The sequence below is a fragment of the Lindgomyces ingoldianus genome (genome assembly GCF_010093535.1).
Source record: "Lindgomyces ingoldianus strain ATCC 200398 unplaced genomic scaffold BDR25scaffold_26, whole genome shotgun sequence".
Taxonomy (NCBI): domain Eukaryota; kingdom Fungi; phylum Ascomycota; class Dothideomycetes; order Pleosporales; family Lindgomycetaceae; genus Lindgomyces; species Lindgomyces ingoldianus.
The window spans coordinates 1,006,511-1,027,919 of NW_022985187.1; the positions used below are offsets into that span (position 1 = coordinate 1,006,511).

General features: G+C 45.4%; 3 protein-coding genes across 3 annotated transcripts; 1 reads left to right on the top strand and 2 right to left on the bottom strand.

Annotated features, from left to right (window-relative positions):
* Positions 1-352: 352 nt before the first annotated feature.
* BDR25DRAFT_305256 (uncharacterized protein) lies at positions 353-5,720 on the bottom strand. The gene is made up of 2 exons (XM_033690375.1): positions 1,343-5,720; positions 353-1,288 (listed from the first exon to the last, which is right to left on the bottom strand). Exons 1-2 carry the CDS (start codon positions 5,447-5,449, stop codon positions 707-709), a joined length of 4,689 nt encoding a protein of 1,562 aa, XP_033545132.1. The 5' UTR covers positions 5,450-5,720; the 3' UTR covers positions 353-706.
* Positions 5,721-11,050: 5,330 nt separating this feature from the next.
* Positions 11,051-12,548, top strand: BDR25DRAFT_316403 (uncharacterized protein; the record flags this gene model as incomplete). Its single annotated transcript, XM_033691596.1, has 2 exons — positions 11,051-11,113; positions 11,172-12,548. 2 exons carry the CDS (start codon positions 11,051-11,053, stop codon positions 12,546-12,548), a joined length of 1,440 nt encoding a protein of 479 aa, XP_033545133.1.
* A 5,630-nt stretch (positions 12,549-18,178) lies between these two features.
* BDR25DRAFT_358025 (uncharacterized protein) lies at positions 18,179-21,180 on the bottom strand (the record flags this gene model as incomplete). The annotated part of the gene is made up of 14 exons (XM_033695879.1): positions 18,179-18,258; positions 18,315-18,339; positions 18,435-18,476; positions 18,660-18,675; positions 18,717-18,965; positions 19,000-19,122; positions 19,170-19,267; positions 20,331-20,378; positions 20,412-20,514; positions 20,648-20,695; positions 20,744-20,882; positions 20,942-21,015; positions 21,073-21,109; positions 21,156-21,180. 14 exons carry the CDS (start codon positions 21,178-21,180, stop codon positions 18,179-18,181), a joined length of 1,107 nt encoding a protein of 368 aa, XP_033545134.1.
* Between the last annotated feature and the right edge of the window lie 229 nt (positions 21,181-21,409).

Genomic DNA, 21,409 nt, shown 5'->3' on the forward strand with positions numbered 1-21,409 from the left:
TAACTCTTGCAACGAATACCTCTCCCGCTCATTCTCAGTCTTCTAGAAATCCTTTTCAGCCGTCCCACAATACCGCCCTTTACATAAAACTCTTGGTAATTGAAAACCTCGCGTGCAATCAATTCCCCTCTCGACGTACGTATCGATTCTGCCCTTATATTGGACATCTAAATTTGAAGGCAAGTTTACGATACTAACGATATCTCCTAGTATGGAGGGAGGGCATTGAGGATGCGATTGGGAGTAGGGTAGATGTTAAGGGCGATATGGTGTTGGAAGTGATAGGGACTAGATGAAGGTTCTACGTTGTTCGTCTACTCTCGCCCACAGACACTGAATACTTGAACAACCATTGAAGTACTAAACGGTTCATTGCCCATCAAACTATACAATTATACAAAAGCCAAACCGCTTTGCCAATCCCCACATGAACGCCGAAGCGATCAAACCCAAAGCAAAAACCCAACAGAGAAATGCTGAACAGAGAAGCCGTCAAACGACAGGATCTAAAAGTAGATAGGAACAAGAAATTTTAGTTCGCCCTGCTTCCCGTCTACCTTGGCAGAAGTCCAACGAACCTCACCTTAAGACCCCCCGATCCGAGTGTGAGGACAATATTCTTCTGCCAGGGGCGGGTATGGTATCATTACATATATCATCCAGCGTGTCCTACTCCGCTGTTGCGCACCAAATTTGAAGTGGCGTTTTACTTTCCGCCCAAGAGACCACCGACAAGAGGTAAGGACTTGGCACCTCCACCCTTCTCCTTCTTCTTTCCACCACCAAGCATCTCTGAAATGCTTCCGAGACCCAGGCCACCAAGGAGTTTGTTGATGCCAAGGCCGCCTAGAAGGCCATTGACCAGACCGCCTAGACCTAGACCATTAAGTAGTCTGCCGACGAGGTTGAGCACACCAGTCAGAAGCAAGCCCACAGCAGCGATAATCTGGAACAGGGGCTCAGTAAGCAGCGCCCAAAGAGGATTCAGCTTCTTCTTCGCATGCGGCATATCCGCAATCTTCTTTTTGGCGTTGTCGATGGTTGTGACAACGGTGGTTGTGAGTTCCTTGAGCAAGTCGGCGAGACGGTATTCTTCGGGTGTGGCTTCTCGAGTCTCGGAACGGCCCTTTGCCTGGGCAGCTATGCGGCCATCAGGATCGAGGCCGCGGAGCGAGCCGTTGCACTCTTGAAGGATGCGAGCGCCTTCTTCAATAAGTGGCTTGACGTTGTTGACCAGTTCTTCTTCGTCGAGTTCGTCGCGAGGTGTACGATCTGCGGCTTCGATGTACTGTATTAAGTATTAGCATGACATATAAATGCAGGGAGAAGTGGCAGCGCGTACCTCGGTAATCTGTTTGCAGACGGGCTGGATGCGCTCAAGCGTCTGCTGGCAAATATTCGCCATCTTGTCCGCGAGCTCAGCATCCTCGCGTCTCTTACGCTCCTCCTCAGTTTCATCCTCAGGCTCCTCTTCCTGGATATTTTCCAAGAGAGTAACCTCACCAACTTTGTTGCCGTCGTTGTCAACAACATAGCCGTTGTCGTCGATCTCAAGACCAGCACAATGGCCAAGGTCGCCAGCAGTTAGACGACCGATAAGATCGCCATTCTCGTCACGAACCTCACCGTCTTTGTTGACGTGCATGCCAGCCATGGGGTTGATGCGACGTTCCTTCTCTTCTGGCTCCCAACGCTCAGCTTTGCCGATGACATTGCCGTTCTTGTCATTTATATCTCCATCTTCATCGACCTTGTGGCCAACAAGCCTCTTGACATCACCCTCAATGACACGACCAATGATGTCACCATCTTCGGTCTGAACAGTACCATCCTTAGCCACCTTGTTGTTATCGAACCCAGCAAAGGGCCCTTCAGGTCCAGACGAAGCACCCTTAACAAGTTCAGCGCGGCCAATGACATTTCCTTCATTGTCCCAAATCTGTCCTTTCCCGTCAACTTTTTTGCCGATCATGGTAGCTGGGTCGCCCTCGGAAACGCGACCAAGGATGGTACCATTGGCATCGACAACATTACCAGCCTTGTTGACAGTGCAGCCAGCAAGAGCGCTGAGGTCAATTTCCTCGGGCTCCTCTTCTTGCCAGGGCTCGGCGTGACCCTTGACATTGCCGTATTTGTCGATAATGTCGCCATCCTCGTCAACAGAGTGGCCGACGAGCTTCTTGTGGTCGCCTTCGGTGATGATACCAACAGTATTGCCATCAACATCTTCGACAAAGCCATCCTTGACAACACGCAAGCCCTCGTAGCCTGCAAACGGACCTTCCTGCTTGGTAACACGCTCATTTTCGGGGATAAGCCCGCAGCGGCCAACTACTTTGCCAGTGTCGTTGTGGATCAGACCCTCGCCATCAGACTTACGACCAGCTAGGTCCTTGAGGTTGCCTTCAACCAGGCGACCGACGGGAATTCCATTAGCGTCAACAAGGTACCCTTGCTTGTTGAGGGTGAGTCCCTCGAGTATCGATAAGTCATCGGGAATCTCTTCCTCTTCCTCAAGCGGCTCACCATGGCCCTTGACGTTACCATACTTGTCGAGAATATCACCATCCTCATCAACAGCCATACCAACGAGGCGCTTAGGATTTCCTTCGACAATAACGCCAACAACGTTGTCGTCCTCATCAGCAATCTTGCCATCGGGAATGACGCGGAGACCTACGAGACCAGCGAAAGGACCCTCAGGCTTGACTTCGCGCTCCTCAAGAGGAATAAGCTCGACACGGCCGACGACCTTTCCTGAGTCGTTCCAGATCTGGCCGTTGTCGTCAAGCTTTTTGCCTGCAAGTTCCTTCGAATTACCCTCAATGAGTCGTGCGACGGGAACACCATCATCCCCGATGACGTTGCCCTGCTTGTTGACAGTCTTGCCAGCAAGGCTCGAGAGGTCCACAGGGTCTTCCTCAGGCGGCGCTTCCTCCTCGGGCTCTTCCCAGCGCTCTGCATGGCCGACCACGGAGCCCTTCTTGTCGATGATATCCCCGTCTTCGTCAACAGCACGGCCAACGAGTTTCTTCGCGTCTCCTTCGACGACTTGGCCGACACGATTGCCATTCTCATCCTCAACAAATCCATCTTTGACGACAATAAGGCCTTCGAGACCGGCGAATGGAGCTTCTTCATCCGGTTCTTCGATAGCAACCGTCTTCGCACGTCCGATGATGTGGCCCTTGTTGTCCCAGAATTGGCCTTCGGCATCGCAAGTAATGCCGGATTTAGAGAGCTTCTTGGCATCGCCCTGGACAAGCTCACCGACGATAGTACCGTTCGAATCGACGAGCTTTCCGGCTTTGTTGACGCTGAGGCCCTCAAGGATAGAGAGGGGCGGAAGTTGGTCACCTACTTCCTCAGTAGCTTCGGCAGCCTCGGCAGCTTCTTCAGCGACTTCGCCAGACTCTTCGGCTGCTTCGGCTGCTTTTTCGGCTTCCTCGGCGGTCTGCTCGATCATCTGTGGTAAAGTACGGACCTTGCCGATGACCTTTCCATCCTTGTCAAGAACCTCACCCTTCGCGTTAATTTTCTTTCCGGCACAATCCCTGAGCTCTCCTTCGGTGAGCTCGCCAATTGGTTCACCATCTTCATTTAAGACCTGGCCTTTCTTGTTGACCTTTAAGCCCTCGAGGATGTCAAGGTCAGGGATGACTTCCTTAACCTCGGGTTCTTGAGCGTCGCTAAGCCTCTCCTTAAGTGCCTTCATGGCCTCGAAAGCAGCCTCGCCGGATACAACATCCAACTTTCCGATAACATTGCCGTCCTTGTCGGTGACTTCACCTTTGTCGTTCACAATCTTTCCAGCGCAGACTTTGATATCACCCTCTTTGAGTTCTCCAATCTCTTCACCTTCTTCATCGAGCACTTTGCCCTTCTTATTGACCTTCAGACCCTCCAGAATGCGTACATCGAGTGCTCCGGCAGCAGCCTCTTTGAGTTTGTCGGCGGCGCCCTCAGCAAGTTCGACCTTGCCAAGCACATTACCATCAGCATCGACAACCTCGCCTTGATCGTTGACGGTGAGGCCTTTGACGTCGTCAATGTTACCCTCAGCAAGCTGGCCGATAACATCGCCTTCGTCGTTGACGATTTCACCCTCGGAGTTGACTTGCATGCCTTCAAGAGCCTCGACGCCGGGAAGTTCGGCCTCAACAGCTTCAGCTGCCTCTTCGACGCCACCAACAGCTCCATCGGCACCTTCTTCAACTCCGCCAGAAGCTTCACCAGCCTGGTCAGCAACACCATCAACAAGGTCGTCCTCGGCCTCCTCCTCTTCTTGATCGACTAGTTCGGCGGCGTCGGGATGGAGCTCAGCGCGAGCAATAACGTTGCCATCTTCGTCGAGGATTTCGCCATTCTCATTAAACTCCATACCCTCAATCTTTGAGGGATCACCCTCGACTAGACGGCCGACAAAGTCGCCGTCTTCGTTTAGGATTTGGCCCGTCTTGTCAGCAGTAAGACCCTTCAAGATGCTGATATCGGGCATCTTGGCGCCATCGGTGGCATCTTGAGCCTTGGAAAGTTGCTCTTTCGCGGTTTCAGGGAGGAGTTCGCAGCGACCGACAAGATCGCCATCGTCATCAAGAATCTCGCCATCGTCGCCAATCGTGTAACCAGCGAGATCTTCTGCATCACCCTCGACGAGTCGACCAATTGCGTTTCCGTCCTTATCGTGGACTACACCCTCCTCATCTACCTCAAGGCCTTTGAGAACTGATAGGTCGGGTGTTGGAAGTTCACCAGTAGCCTCCTCGGCAGTGTCCTTGACACCATTGACGGCATCCTCAGCGCCCTCAGTAGCTTCACCTGCAGTATCTTCTGCGCCCTCTGCAGCCTCGCCTGCAGTATCCTTCGCGGCATCAACTGGATCTTGAGTACCTTTGTCAGCCAACCCCTGAGCTCGCCCTGCGAGACCACCTGCGCCACTCACAGCGCCAGATGCTTGTTCCTCGCCTTCCTCTGCTGCTTCGCCTGCGGCGTCTGTGACATCGTCCTCGGTGTTTTCTTCTCCCGTATCGAGGGCTTCGTCTCCAGCTTTCTGTGTTGCATCGTCTCCCGTCTCCTCGGCTTCCTCCTCGGCTCCAGCAACGGTGTCTTCGGTCTCTTCTATCGGTTTCGGCTCCGCCTGTTCAAGTTCATCATCTGCTTGCGATACCTTTCCTGTTCTGTCTTCGGTAGTTTCTTCTACTTCGGCCTCGGTGTCCTCTGCCTGGGCCTTCGTATCTGCCACATTCTCCGGCGCGTCTTCCGCCTTCTCTCTTAGCGTCTCCTCGGATGGGCGCGGAGGCAAATTGGGGGTATCTGTCTCCGGCGCCTGCACCGGTGGAGATTTAGTGCCTTTGCCCAACTTTGGCGCACCACTTGCTGCTGGCTTTCGTCCAAGCTTGGTTGGGGTGCGGGGGGTGTCACCCTTGCCAGCTGCTGGAGATGGAGCCATGTCGGAATCTTCTTCTTCTTCTAAAGGTTCTCGGGTGGTTCTGAGGGTTCGTTGGGAAGCAGCAGAAACAGTGCTGGAAATAGATCGTGAGCGGGGAGAGTTTCGGTTGGGGGTTGGGGGAAATGAGTAGTAGGTGTAGGAATCGGATGAATTGTCTGTCATATACCTTTTGACGAGACAGCTCGTCTTTTTAGCTAGCAAGAAAAGAGGGATTGGGGTAGGGGTGGACTAAGGATTTATGAGAGAATTGGGGAGGGATGGGCAGTTTTTTCCACTCATGACGTAGGAAACCATAGCTTCAGAGAGCTTGACAGGGGAGCTTGCGCCGCAAACATAATGTTTGGAGTAGCGAAACTTGTTTTTGGGGCTTGATACAGGCGTCGTGCGGGACAGGGCTGCACCAAATTCCCACAATCCTGAGTACCATTGCGTCACTGCTCGAGCTCCAGCGGGGCGTCAGCTCCAGCGGCGAGAGCACTGGGCCTGGTAGTCACACAAGAGTGGACCAATGCTTCTAGCCAAATGTGGCTGAACTGGGATTCGGGGCGCATCGACGATGGGTCACAAAGCGGGATCCATCAACATTCATGGCTCATGATTCTTGATTGGGGAGAAAGAAGGAAAGACTATTTCCGGATGAATTCCGAAGCTCATGAAAAGCAATTGCAACAATAATGACGGTAGTAGACAGCAAAAAGCTGGTGCACTTTTGCCCTATATCAAAAATTAGCAGGGTGTCAAGAGGGAGCTGTGGCATCGATGTTGTCTGCGGATTGATGCCTCAGTCGGTCTCGCCTCGATCAACAGACTTGTGGCAGTCCTCTCCACAGATGCTGTCCATCGACGCCGCACGCCGGAATTGCATCCTATCAATGTGTCTCATGGAACATGGTACTTTAGCTCTGCTTGCCGCTGTCCAAGAAGAAAGCTGGATGGAGAGAGAGGTTGGAGCGGGATGACGTCGCTGGCATGAGGCGTGCTGGGAACTCCCTGTCAACGCTCGCTTGGTGGCGGGAGTTGCGTCGATCATTCACCTCGTATTGCGAACCATGGCTTGAATATCACGAATTCCCACCTTCCCACCTTCCGCATCACAAACGCCTTCGTCGCATGGGAAATTCGACGTAAGACCCTGCGTTGGCATCGTGATTGTTCATCACAACTTGTTTCAAAACGATTGATGTTCTAAATTGGTATCCCAACTAGTATCGACTTGTCCGTGCTCTAGAAGACAACACGGCAAGATGTCTCAGCCCCGTTCCTGAGTGCCACAAGATGACATCTGCATAGCGAGGAGAGAATCTATTATGGGTGAAGGTAAAAAGAAAGTTGGAGTGACAACAGGAAAATGTGCAATGAATCGTGGGTGATGATGGGTGTGTGATGTCAGAGGGAGGACAGGTTTAGGCAGGAAGACGCGGGTTGTGGCCAACTTTCTCGGGTTCTCACCAGCCACACAGATGCACACTCGGAGGTACCTGTGTGTCAGTGTAAGGTTACTTATCACTGCAGCATGAGGCGCTTGGTAACGGTATTTAGTGAGGAACGATCAGACGTTTGAAACTGCTTTCACTGTCACACTAGTTCTATGCTTATCGTGGGTAGGCGGCCGGTCACGGCTATTACGGGATATCATGGAAATAGTATGAAGAATGTCCCAACACCTTTCCAATACTCGTCTCAAGCCTCAGTTAGTAAGAACTCATCCTGACTCGAGAGCATCACGCTTTCCCTCAGGAGGTATCCCGCTCTCCACATCTTCACCAGACCTACTTAACACCTTGTGCTTTTTCTCTTTTACTTCCTTAAGTTCGTCCTTAGAAGAGATAGATCCAATTCGTATCTTCTTCCACATCTTTCTCCGCCAGCTGTTTTCTTTCCGCGCTGCTTCTTCTTTCTCGGCATTAGCAGCGAGTATCTGGCGCTCTCTCTCAGCGCTCTTACTCTTATCCTTTTCTTCCTCTTCCTTCTTCTTATGCTCCTCTGGGTGCATGACTTTCGTTTCAGCCTGCTGCATGTGTTGAACACCATGTTTGAACTTCCGTCGAGTCTTCACATATGCCTCGAGGCCTACCAAAACCGCGTAAGAACGTGAGATGGAGACCCGTGACATGTCAACCCTATTGTCCCGCAGCGAGTGAACGAATGCCCGGAAGTTCTTGGTTGGGGGTCTGTAATGACCAGACAGAGGCGAAAGCCGGCGTAATTGCCCGTCTTTGATTTTGATGAGACCTGCAGCCGAGATGCGAGCGCCATGGAGAAATGAGCTATGCTGAAAAGCACCAGATTGTTTTATCCCAACGTAGAGTCGAAACGAAGTGTCCGCAACGAATATCCAAGAATTTGGTTTTACGGACCCTCTTAATAAGTGATTTAAAACTGTAGCCGCAGACACGTATTTGATTTTTGACAGGCCTTTGGCCTTGTCGAGTTCATGGTTGACGTAGTGTTCGCCTTCAGCGTCGCTGTGTTCTGCAGAGGATTCGGAGGAGCTAGAAGTTGAAGATGAAGTTGAGTCCCTTCGGCCTTTACCACTATCGAGTTGGCTACCAGACCTGAATGCAGGGGTAGTGTCGTCCTTAGGCACAATGCCAGCGACGCTGTCTTTATAATCAACCGTCGTGCTGATCCGTTCTCCGTTCTTCGCCCAACACAAGTGCCCTTGCTTGTCAATCTTTACTAGGTATTGCATGCGTTCCTCTCGTGAAAGGTATCTGACCTGCTCCTTCTCTAGTCTCTCCCTTGACACAGTTGGGAGCTCGAAGTTCTTCCCAGCACCATAATCCAACCAATAGAAGAAGTTCTCGTTCGTGGGTGACTTCTTCCATTGCTCATGGTATGCCCTCAGATTACTCCCGTACCGGTGCTTTTGGTCCACCATTTCGAGGAAGTATTGCAAGTCCATCATCTTAGCAGTTTTCTCCCGCTCTGTTTTCTGCTGTATTTTCCTTCGCCGATATTCCCTCCGTTCTTCGGGACTGATGTCATCCTCATCCTCGGACGGGTCTTCCGGGTCATCGCCGCCGGCCCGCCGGGCTATCTCGCCTATCCGCTTCCAGTTTTGGCGTGCAGCCTCGGAGCCGACTCGTGAGCGGTGCCCGGGAAGAGTGTGGGTTTCATTGTGGAGGGGTTTCTCGGAGGGAGACATGGGTCTTGTGGCATTCCGCCATCGCGCTTTCGAGGTTTAGCATCTACCTTATGTCTGGGGGAAGGGAAGCTGACCCTCTTTCACAGCCTGCACCAGTTAGCTAGCTCAGCGGAATCCATGAATCCATACCTCTACCCATCTTGTGGTAGCATCGAGTCCCATTCCTTCCAGCTGCCGTCGCTCTCTATATCCGCGATAGTTCCGCTGGATCACTTGGGCGGCGGCTGCTAGTTCTTTGCGCTCCTTGGATACCTCGTGATCGGTGGAGTGATCATGGCGTCCGCTAGATGCGTCTTGAGGCTCGTGTGGGGTTTGTGGGCGCAACATGTGTTCTCCGTCTGCTTCCATCACAAAGGCAGCAATAGGAGGTTTCAATGGAGGAGTGTTGAGCTAGTGGGGCTGTGCCAAGGCCGGATCCTGGTCCGACATCCCTGCTTCGCTACGGCGGTGCTGGTTTACGTCATAGGCGGCGGTGCTCAACACCAAACAACGATCACCACTTGTCTTGCAGGCACGCAATGGCTTCCGATATACCGTGGATTGCTCGCCGAATTCTCCTTGGAATAGTTTACTAACAAGTCAATGCAACCCATCCCCAATTGATCACCCACATATATATCCGGCGCCCGACGATTCGCGGCTCGATTATTCCAGGTACTCCATTAAGACTCCACTAGAACTTCATTACAATCGTTCCAGTGGCGCCCCCCACCCTTAAAAGGGGTTCTAATCGCTCTCAGTATATATAAGTTGCTTAGTGATTAGAGTCAGCACCTTCGTGTGGAGTACCTTCCACAGCACTGCTTGGCTCTATCTTCTGGCCTAAAGTTCCTTAACCCGGGGTTAGATGTACTTAAGTAGATCCATTCAGCGAATGAATCTTCCCCCTTGATTCCACTGTATACGGGAGCATACGAATTGATATACTTCTTGCTCCACTCACCCACACAGTAACGTCTTGAGGCACCGAGGCACCTTCATAGTTACTCTCAGCGAAAACTACCGCTAATTAAATGAACTAATGAGAAATCACTCTGCTGTCTCATGAATCCGACGAGACAATTTTCCATGCCCAGATGATATAGGCAACCTAACCCTACATTGCCTAGTGTAGGGGTGACAGCGCTTCCAACGGGGTGCACTACGGTTCGTACAAAGTGAATCGTAACAGTCTCGTGTTCAGTGCTAACGTACCAAGTTCTTGAGCCGCACAGTACGTTTAATGATGCCCTAGATCCGGTACGTAGTACAGATGGTATTACACTTTTAGGAGGTTTGTTTAGGGATTCTAGAGGAGCAGGAGGACTTTAGTAAGCACTAGGCCTGCAGGGTGCATTTCTAGGGCTCATATTAGCTAATAATTCCTTAAAGACTCTTAAATCTGTTGTTGTTTCTTAGTGTGTAAATCTATTCATCCTCAGTCTGCTATCTTAGAAATGCCCATTGCTAGCTATATTCTATTGCAGATTTATCTATCTACGCGCCTTGCTGCCTCACAGGCCTCATCTCGTTGATTAGATGCCTCCGTCGTCCATGTTGTATCGCAGGGGCTAGTTATAAAGCTGATGGATGATAGAGGGCATAGAGAGTTGCGAGTAGTCAATTAGGTGGTGACAGTCAAACCAGGTCGATTGAGCTAAGGCGTAAGGTCTAAGGAGCGAAAGAGAGCTCCAGACGACTATATAGTAGATAAAACAGCGATATTCCTAAACAGGAAGCTGGTGTGAGTCAAGGATCTATGATTCCCCTCGACGCATGGTCACGTGAACCATGTCATGTGCGACGCTTTGTGCAGTCTTGTACGGATCCGCAGGCTGCAGAAAATCGAGAGCCCCCTGCACTGCGATAAAACTGTCCGTTGCAAAATATTAGTCGCAACAGTTCCTAGACAATTGTAATTGTATTACTAGCGTTAGGTTTGCAATTAACTAGAATAATATATAGCTGTTAGACTTAAAAGAAAGCGGAGTGGCACAGCTATTTGTTGTAGCTGCCGCCGGCTAATCACCTTATATAACCGACGAATAAGGTAAAGGCCATGCTAAGCTTATTTTGACTCACCCCTCAGTACTTCCAATAAGGCGCAGTACTTTACGATTGGGCGCCTGTACGGGTGAAACTATGTGTACGTTCATACGACAACGAGGAGCAGATGTAGGTTCCATATACTAACTGTTACAGCTCACGTAGTCTATACGGACAGTACAATTTGAAGGACGCCGTACTCTAGTCAAATTAGCCAGATTAGAAAGCAGATTACCTTACCTTAGTCCTCTAGGAGCGTTAAATCCGCAATATAAACCTACACCTTTAACACCATCCAACTATCATGCAACGTAGTCTTATTCTTTACTTAGTAACGGATTTGCACCAGGGGTGGCGCCTCTCCTAACACTTAACTTCGCTTGTCATTTCGCTACCCACCCTATGAGCACTGCAAGTTCTAAACATCTATGGCAGAGCCTTCAAAGCTTCTTCATGCGCCTCGCGATGTTATTAAGCTTATGCTCGAGGAGGTTAGCATTTCGAATGCACGCTAATGTCAATGAATTTCTTCTTACGCGTCTTCTGTAGCTGAATCAAAGTGACCGAGAAGGATTCAAGAAGTTCCGCTTAGTGTCAAAGACTTGCCGCCGCGAGTCGGAATTCCTGTTCTTTCGGACCGTCGCGCTGCACGACAAAACCCCTTCAGCGAAGGATGCAAGTTTTGCAGTAATGAGGAGACTGGCGGATAATCAAGATTCCATCGTACACCTTGTTTGGGACTTAAGAGTTGGCCCGATTGGGGATGAACAATGGTTCTACTTCGAAATCCACCCTGCGCTGCAAGACATGATCGGAAACTGCACGAATATACAGTCCTTCACTTGGTTGACTCACCATGGAACCGGAGCTGGCTATGGTCATTACTCAGCCGGACGTGATCCCTTGACGCTTTTCCATAAGACGCAGCCTTCCGCGAGGCTGGATGTTGTCTACCGCGACCGCCAGTACACACCAATTGATCGTGCCCTCCTTTCAAGCCCGCAGTTGCACACTCTTGACATTAATGCGTACTACGATTCCAGCGACTCGTTTGGGAGAAGCGAACTTCAGATCCTCAAGAAGTGCTTAGTTGAAGGAAATAGCGTCAAAGTTCTCCGTCTCGGGTTCGACGGCGTCTGGCTACCCCGTAAATACAGCGAGCACGATCCACGGGTGCGGTTTCAGGACTGGGAAGGCGTGACGACTGGAAAATTGAACTTTCACTGGCAAAGGGGCGACCGATTCCCTGCCCTAGAAGAGCTCAAAATTCAATACCCGCACTATCAATTCACACCCGACCACTGCAATATGTGGGCCCGTGTTATGGACTGGAGCAAACTGCGGAAACTCGACTTGAACAGAGGCTCGCCTCGGCATCTGTTCGCTGCTCTCAAAGACCAGTTACCGAATCTAAAGTACCTCAAGTTTGGAATATGGGGCCCTAACCCAGGGAATTCGACCTGGGATCTGCAGCCTTTGGATACTGGTTTACCAATCCTATCGGCCTTCATCGTCTCTATTACCGCACTTAATGAATTGAGATTTAAGAGTTTCGCTTACGAGGATTTCATGGCTGCTTTGTCAATTATTCTGGAACATCAAGGAGCACACTTGAAGAGGCTTGACATCAGTTGTAGGGCTTACGGGATGAACGCATGGAAGGTGGAGCAGTATATGGAAGTGCTAGGGAAAGCCCCAGATCTAGAGTACATGAAGGCAAAAATAAAAGATGGTCATCTAGAAGGGACATGGGAAGACGGAGGAAGGGCGCTAGATCCGTGGGACAAGTTTTTGAGCGCGGTGAAGAACGACAAAGTCGTACCGGAGCAAAAATTGAGCAAGAAAGGGGAGAAGAAAGCGACTGGGGATCCTTCAAGTCCTTATAAAGGCGTGAGGGATGCCCGGCCCTTGGCGTTCAGGAGATGATGACCTCGAAATTGCATAAGTACAATACAACTTCAATCCCGGCCTTCCGGGATCTTAAGAGATGAATGTTGCCTCTGCCACCGCAGCACTAACAGCCGTTGGAGGCCGACCGAACCAAGTACCTGGCGGATTATGTTGCAAATGGAGAGATGTAAGCATGCGGCTATGTAAGAAGCTGACGACGTGAAGTGTATTATCTAGTGTTGTAAGTGCTCTCTTGCAAAGTATTTATTTATATCTATAATAGCATGGGCAGTAAGGGCCATAGCAATAGCTGAGAGGCTATAATAAAGGTATTAAAAGCTATAGCAATAGCAGTAGAGGCTATTAAAGCGTAACATGTAAGGCCGCTAGGTTAGTCCTTACAAAGGATGATAATGCATCGTAAGGCCGGAAGCGGCTTGTACGACGGTCCTTACGCGCGACAGGTATATATACTATTCTGTACGCAAACCAACTGTTAGTTGATTATTCGCACCTTTTAGTTGTATTTGCACAGTGGTACAGAGCTCCGTCCTTAAGAAAGGAAAGTTTCTATATTAGAAATGTAACACTCCCCTCTAGATAGCTTATATAATGCAGTATCTATATAATATATATAGTGTAGTGCTCTCTCTATTAATTATTTTTATTAAGTAGCATACCTATTTTTAAACTAATCTGTTCAACAAACTTAAGATGCTTAAGTATAGTAAATTATAAGAGGTATTAAGCAGGAAGCATAATGTACAGAGAGAGAATGCAGGATAGAGAGGTGTAACAAGAGTAAACTTTAAGTTAGAGCTAGAGGTATAGAGGCTAAGAATCTTATATACTCTATGCTAAGCCCTTTAGGTACTTAGGGGTTTGATAGTTGTAACATAACTATAACATAGCCTTCTCTCTTTTTAAAGCTTGTTCTAAGACCTAGAAAAAATAGCTAATGCTAATTCTATATATAAAGTAGTTGTCGCATACAATTATCCGCCTGTATATATCCTTCTGCTGTGCTGGCTAGAAGGTTGCCCTTTTAGCAACGCAATAGTTATAAGCCTAGTACGCGTAGCGTGGATAGTTAGCGCGAGAGAATTTTCGCACCCCTGTTTTACTAGTAGTATGTCTGTAAAGTGTTATCTAAAGCTTAAGGTAAAGTTTTAAGTGTAAGTATAGTTAGAACATATCTAGCCTATTATAAAGCCTATCTTATTAAAGTTGTATGTGTTGTTATTCTAGATACTATACTTAGCTTTAATATTATTTATAAGGCTAAACTAGCTTTAAATTACTCTAAGATTTTTATAAAAAGCTTTTTTATAGTTATACTTAAGCTTAAACTTTACTTTAAGCTTTAAATAATGCTTTATAAACATACTAAGCTAGTTTATGCTAACATAGCCTAGATTATGCTTAGTGTGTAAAGAATTAGCTATATTAGCTACAGTTACTAGCTAAGAGGAAAAATTCTTGCGTATATAGCTTAAATAAATACGTAATAATTACTTACTTTTTATAATTATCTAGCTTTTATAAGTTAGCTATAAAATTAGCTTATAAAAGTTATCTAGTATGTTAGTTATTTATTATTTTTTAAAAGACTTTATATATAGCTGTAGTATATTCCTTTAAAAGTGTTATATTTTAATTAAAAGCTTAAAGTGTAAGATATATCTAACATTCTTTTAGCACATCTAAGTAGTGTTGTTAGAAATGTATTAGTGTAGAAAAAGTAGTTTAGTAGGGTCTTAGTAAAAGTAAGTAACTTAAGTGTATAAGCAACTTACCTGTAGTGTACGTTACTACTAAATAAAAACATTATAATAACATTACAAAGGCACTATATAAGTATTAAGTTTTTAGTTTATTTTTTAGTAATAAGTAAATTTTTATTATAAAGTTTTACTTTAACGTACTTCATAGGCAAGTTGCTTACACACCTAAGTTGCTTACTTTTGCTAAGACCCTACTACACTACCTTTCTTATACTAATGCATTCCTAATAACACTACTTAAATGTGTTAAAAGAACATTAGATGTAGCTTATACTCTAAGCTTTTAAATAAAATATAACACTTTCTAACTAACACGCTATAGCTATCTATAGGGTTTTTAAAAAGATAATAAGTAACTAACACACTAGACAACCTTTTTAAGCTAATTATATAGCTAACTTATAAAAGCTAGATAATAATAAAAAGTAAGTAATTATTTAGCATATACTTAAGCTAGATGTGTAAGGATTTCCCCCCTAGCTAGCAGCTGTAGCTAATATAGCTAATTCTTTACATGCTAAGTGTAATATAGGCTATATTAGCATAAACTAGCTTAATATGTTTATTAAGTGTTACTTAAAGCTTAAAGTAAAGTTTAAGTGTAAGTATAACTATAAAAAAGCTTTTTATAAAAATTTTATAGTAATTTAAAGCTAGTTTAACTTTATAAAGAATATTAAAGCTAAGTATAGCATCTAGAATAATAACACGTATAACTTTAATAAGATAAAGTTTATAATAGGCTAGATATCTACTAAAGTAGTTATTACAAGTTTAGAGAGATAAGAACAGCTAAAAGCAGTCTAGCTAGGTAACTAGGAGTAGACAACAGCTATCTAGAGCATTAATGCTAAAAAGTAGGCTATTTTACTTTTTATTATTTTCTAGGGTAGCAACTACCTTTTAAACTAGTATAAAAAAAATCTACTTTAAAATTAAGTTATTATAATCTTTAAGCGTAGCTAGACTACTAATTAGCTTAGTCTAAACTAGTTAAAGCACTTTAATGCGCATATAAAGAAGTGTACTATTAGCAGCTACTGTCTGCTAGTTATTAATAGCTATAAAAGCTATAACTTACTTTATTTCTAGTAATACTATAAAGATAATAAAATTATTACTATTTATATACTTTTTTACTTATTGCACTTTTTATAGCTACTTAATGTAGGTTATTTTACTTCTTTAAAAAAGGTGTATAAGCGCTAAGCTAAAAACCTTATGTAACAATTCTCATGAATCGTTCCATCTTAGGTCGCCCAGAACCCATCCGAAGGGTCTCCGTATCGGCTCCGACCCTGGTTCGACCCTGACTCGACTCTGCCCGGACCCCTGCTATTACCCCTATTCCCTCATGTATTTAGTCGCACCTCGCCCCCGTAGCTAGCTCGGTAGTTTTCTGATATCCTACGTACAAGGCCTATAGGTGTCATTGGTATTCCCAGGTCTCTGAGTCCCCACGCACTCCCATATGCCTCTGAGTGGATTCATACCGCATTCGGACCCATTGTCTTGCCTGCGCCGTTACACCTTATATATAACTAGATTACTTATATTATAAAAATAAAGTTTCTACTATACTTTAAAGCAGCTTATAATACTATAATTACTTTTAGTAATATCTAAAAAGAGTTTTAAAGCACTAGATTAGTTTCTTTTAACTTATAATAAGTTATAATAGGCCTTAATGTAAAGTTACGCACTTTATTACTACTACTACTTATATATAATAAGCTCTAGCAGTTGTAAACCCTAAGCAATACTTTAAAACTTAAGTTATAATAAATACTTATAAAAATAAAAATTTAAAAGCATATAAACAGTTTACTAACTTTTATAGTTAAAGTGTTTAAAAAAGTTTTAAAAAAGGCAGTAATAATTACGCATAAGCTAGTATTAGTGTAATAGAAAATTACTAAGCTTTAAGCAGCTAATAAGGCTACTATGTAACATAAATTACATAAAAAAAAGCAAATTAAGGCAGAAAGAACCTTAATAATTTAGAAAAGCCTACACTTAACAGCTCTAAAGGAGTTTAAAGCGCGCAGTAATAGAAAGAAGGTAAAAAAGTAGGTGCAAGCTAAAGTAGGTAAGCTATCCTAAAGGCGCTGCAGATAGTGTAATTAGACTAGGCATAACACGCAAACGTGTAAGCAAGAAGCAGAAGTAGTATCTAAATAATATTCTAGGCTGTACTGTACTATATAGTGCTAGAGCAGGTTGTTATAGGCTATAATAGAGTTTATTAAGGGTGGGGTCTTGGCAAAAGTAAGCGACTCAGGTGTGTGAGCAACTTGCCCATGAAGTACGTTATTATATTTTATTTAAATTAGTTTTAAAAACCTTTTAAAAACTATAAATAAAAACTATTAGCTTATAATAATCTATTTAAATTATTTTATTTAAAGTTACTTAGTAAAGCTTATATCTAAAGGTTTCTTATTGTCAGATATGCGCACCTACTGTCAAGACAGGAGGAACGTTTGACGAAAGCTGCTACATAGTACGAGCAATAAGCTCGAACAGTATGTTGCTGCAAATTGCAGCATTTTGCAGCATTTTGCAGCATTTTGCAGCATTTTGCAGCATTTTGCAGCATGTTGCAGCAAATTGCAGCATGTTGCAAGCTGGTCGCGCATAGGGCTAGTGCGCGAGGGACTCGGATCGGAAAAACAAAAGCCGAGCAACACGAGTAGAGCACAAAAAGGATCGATAAATCACAACGATCAAGACAATAAATCAATCATCCCATACATCATATCCAAACCCATCATTCATCTCAGGAAGCCCAGAAACAGTGCTTCAATCTGACACTTATATATGCTCTAACCCTGCCCTGCCCTCTGCTGTAACTCTATTCCCCTAAGTATTTAGTTGCATCTCTCCTCTTAGCTAGCTTAGTAGTTTCCTAATATTCTTTGTACAAGGCCTATAGGTGTTAATGGCATTCCTAGGTTTGTAAGTCCCCACGCACTCCCACATACCTCTAAGTGGATTCATACCGCATTCAGACCCATTGTCTTGCCTGTGCTCTTACAATAGTTAGAATCTAGTAAAAAAAAAATTAGCATTTTATAGCTATAACTTAATTTTATATTTAATTAAATTTTAAACTTGTTTAGATTTATAGTAGTAAAGATATTATAAATCTAATCTTATTATTTAACCTTTTAAAGTAGTTTAATTTATTAAGATAATTATAAAATTCCCTTAGACAGTTTATAAGAGAAACGCTAGCTACAGGGGTTAGAAACTGCTAACCCTAAGGCCATACGCTGTTTAGAGTAGCGTCCTCGGTTCTCTCGTTACCCTGGCTAAGCTAGATGAGATAACTAAATCTGTGACAACTTGTGTTATAGATTCAGGTCACTCTCCTGTTGTAGTGGCCCTGCCCTTTCCACATGGCCTGGTTTCTAGCAACAGAATATCTCCAACTGCCTTCGATCAGTAGTGACTCTAGGGAGCCTAAGGGTCGGTTGTGTATACTTAATACGCCTCTTCAACACCACCTGGTTTGCCATGCGACTGAAATTGCCAAAAAACATCAGAAAACCTGTGAGGGAATTGCCTATAAGATAGGCATTAACGTCTGCTGTCAAACACTATTTAAGGCATTTAAGAAAGAGCTCTACTACCGCTTGTAAGGCTATACAGAAGCTCTTCATTATAGAGAACAATAAAGCTAAAGGGCCTCAATAGGCATAGAAGCACCTTAGCTAGCTAGAACAGATGTGGGATAGATATAGTTAGTCTAACACGTTGTCAGCTTAAATAGGCCCAAGAGGAGTATGTGTTACGTAACTGGCTAAAGAAGCCCTACATTCTAATTGTATAATACCTAGATTCAAAAGTTTTAGTAGCTGTATACTGTGGGATATCATCTCAACCAATGCTAAAGGAACTATCGGCTTGCAGGTGTATATTCAACATATCCTGCCGTATATTCAGATATACTAGTAGACCTACAGAACTTTTGGAGGCAGATATCTTATCTATATAGAAGAGAAGAACTCCATACACAAGTGGCATGCCACTATGGAGGCCTACAAGAATCTAAGGATTAACAGAGCCTGATGGCTAGCAAACTCGCCAGATCTTATTCCTATTAAGAACATCTAGCAGATACTCAAGTAGAGACTTTCAAGGCGGTTTCCAGACTACTGCTGAGGTAAAGCAGTATCTGAAGGAGGAATGAGAGAAGATCAGGATAGATGGCTATAAGAAGTATATCCGATTAATGCGCGAACGTTGCTAGGCAGGCAGTGGGTATACCAAGTAGTAAATTCTTACTAGGTGCAGTTTGGTATGCAACTTACATAGAAAATTGCATTGCTCACTCATCCTCTACTTAGGGTAATTCCACTTGGCCCCTGCGCACGCTACAATCCCGTTCATGGGAAGGGGGTGTAACCTTAAATACCGTGGGAGCGAGCTCGAGTGTTCGAGCCCACTCTGAATCTCGCCAACAATCTTCCCAGCTTCTGCTTCTTGTTGCAAACTGAAGCCTGATCGCTGCTTCGAACTCCAAGCCGTTCTTCTATGGTTGGCTATCTTCCCCGGTATGGATAGCGGCCCGTGAAGCCAGCGATTCGAGACGCCGAGCGGACTCGAAACATTGCAGTGTATCGTTGCACCCATGAGACCCAGCATGCTTCCTATTAGTACTTCCCTCCATGGCCGCATCGATATTAGAACGGAATGACTCCATCAAGTTTCGCCGCCAGTACGGGAGGTAACCTTGGACCGGCAACAGCCCAGGAGGGGGCGGGGGCGAGGTTGAATGGCGACTAAGAAGACAACACAACTCAACACCCACAGCAATATCACTGACGATCTACCAAACCTAACCTCTATGTGACCAGCAAGCATTCACCCAGGCAAGTTCGGAGGGATGGTTGAGCTAAGCGTACAAATCGCACCTTTCACTTCAGATAGCCCGCCGTTGTATGAAGCGTTATCGTATGTCTGGGGCTCAGAGGAGGATCCTCAGGCCCTCGTCATGAGCAGTTCAGCGAACAGAGGAGTGTTCTGTGTCATGAAGAACCTAATAGATGCTCTAAGACTAGAGTTGGCAACAATTAAGTCAACTTAATAACTTAACTTAATTAACTTAATTAATAGCTGTTAATTAAGTTAATTAGCTAGGCAAAATTTACTAAGTTAATTAAGCAAATTATGCCTACTTAATTAACTTAATTAATAGACTTAAATCCCTAGGATCTTAGGTTTACTAAGGGATACAGGATTTTTTAGTGTGCAGGAGTAGTAAATATAGTATAAGGCAGCTTAGCTTTAAGAGACTTTAGAGTTATAATAGTTGCCTAACTAGGCTTAGCGCTATATATCTAAAATTTCTTAACTTCTACTGCCTACTAACTTACCTGCCTCTACTATGTATATAAAGGCTAGCTAGACAACTGCCACCTTAGCTTTTAACACTTATAGGCAGAGTTTAAAGACGCTACCTTTTCTGTTAGTACTTTAAAGCCTCTGCTAAAGAAGGCATGTATAGGGCTAACTAAAAGCTAGTTAGATTTTATAAAAGCTGCTTTATAAGGTAACAACACCTACTTAACTTATTACTATAATAAGTTTAAGCGCTAGATAATTAAGTTACTTATACTAAAAAAGTTCTTATTTATGTGTAACTTAATTTTATACTAAATAAAAAAAGCTAATAAGTACTTTATCTTATTACACTTTGCCTTTATAATTCTTAGCATCCCTACAGTTGTCAGATATGCGCACCTACCGTCAAGACAGGAGGAACGTTTGACGAAAGCTGCTACATAGTACGAGCAATAAGCTCGAACAGTATGTTGCTGCAAATTGCAGCATTTTGCAGCATTTTGCAGCATTTTGCAGCATTTTGCAGCATGTTGCAGCAAATTGCAGCATGTTGCAAGCTGGTCGCGCATAGGGCTAGTGCGCGAGGGACTCGGATCGGAAAAACAAAGGCCGAGCAACACGAGTAGAGCAGAAAAAAGGATCGATAAATCAACACAATTAATACAATCAATCAATCATCCCATACATCATATCCAAACCCATCATTCATCTCAGGAAGCCCAGTGTGACGGTCCTACGCAGAGAGCTCTGTCGCGCTTCACATGACGAGCTGCCCGTGCAGCCAATCAGGATATAGGGGGTGCGACTGGCGCAACGCTATTAGTTCGCTTAGCGCTAGCGTCCTTGCTAGCGCCTCAGCGCCGCGAGCACTTCTTCTGCAGAGCTGCCCTTAAAGCTCCCTTTCTCCTCTCTATCTTAGTGTAGCTGAAATAGAGCCGACCTACTCTGCCTTGCTTCCCTAGCTCTATACAGTAGTAGAGACAGTGCTTGTTATCACATTACACTAAGATCATCTCATTCGGCTGGAGGACAGCGACACAATATCCAGGTCTACCGTGCAGTCAGCTCCGAGAGCTTGATCTGCCAACCGACCCTCACTTAGACAGATCTGCTAGTACGACTAGGCCGAGCCTTAGTTTGTTGACGATAGCCATCTGCCTCAAAGCCCTGGTCAGGCCAGGCAACTGTAAAAGCGACACTAAGCGACAATTAGATTGTCGCACCTCATCAAGGAGCCCTGAGCTAGGAGCGCTGCTGCTCTAGTTTAAATTAACCGTAGGGGGGGGCCTACTGTACCGACTACCACCGCAACGACGCGAAGAGAGCCGCAGGCTCTGTACGAACCCACGTACGAACCCACCACTAATCGACTATCAGCCCCACCGTCACCGGACCCGGGGCTCACACTACACTATACCTCTGCGGACCGCCAGACCCCGGAGTAGAGGGAAGGAGCTAAGAGCACTAGGATGGGGAAGCTGTCAAGGATCAAGATGCGCGTTAATCCCACCGCCCAGCCCACCAGCAACGCCCATACGCCTGAACCAAGGACGCTGCTATGCCAGGCCCAGTTCTACGCCAACAATGTGTTTAAGGAGGACTACGCTATTAAGACTGCGCGCGCGCGCGCTTAGTAGGCTAGAAAAGCACTATTGTTCTAGACAGAGGCTATTACCTAGGGTACCACTAATTATAATTTAATTAGCCTCTGCCTAGACCTACTAAACCTTATAGCTGTGGATCACGTAGTTATAGTAAACAAGC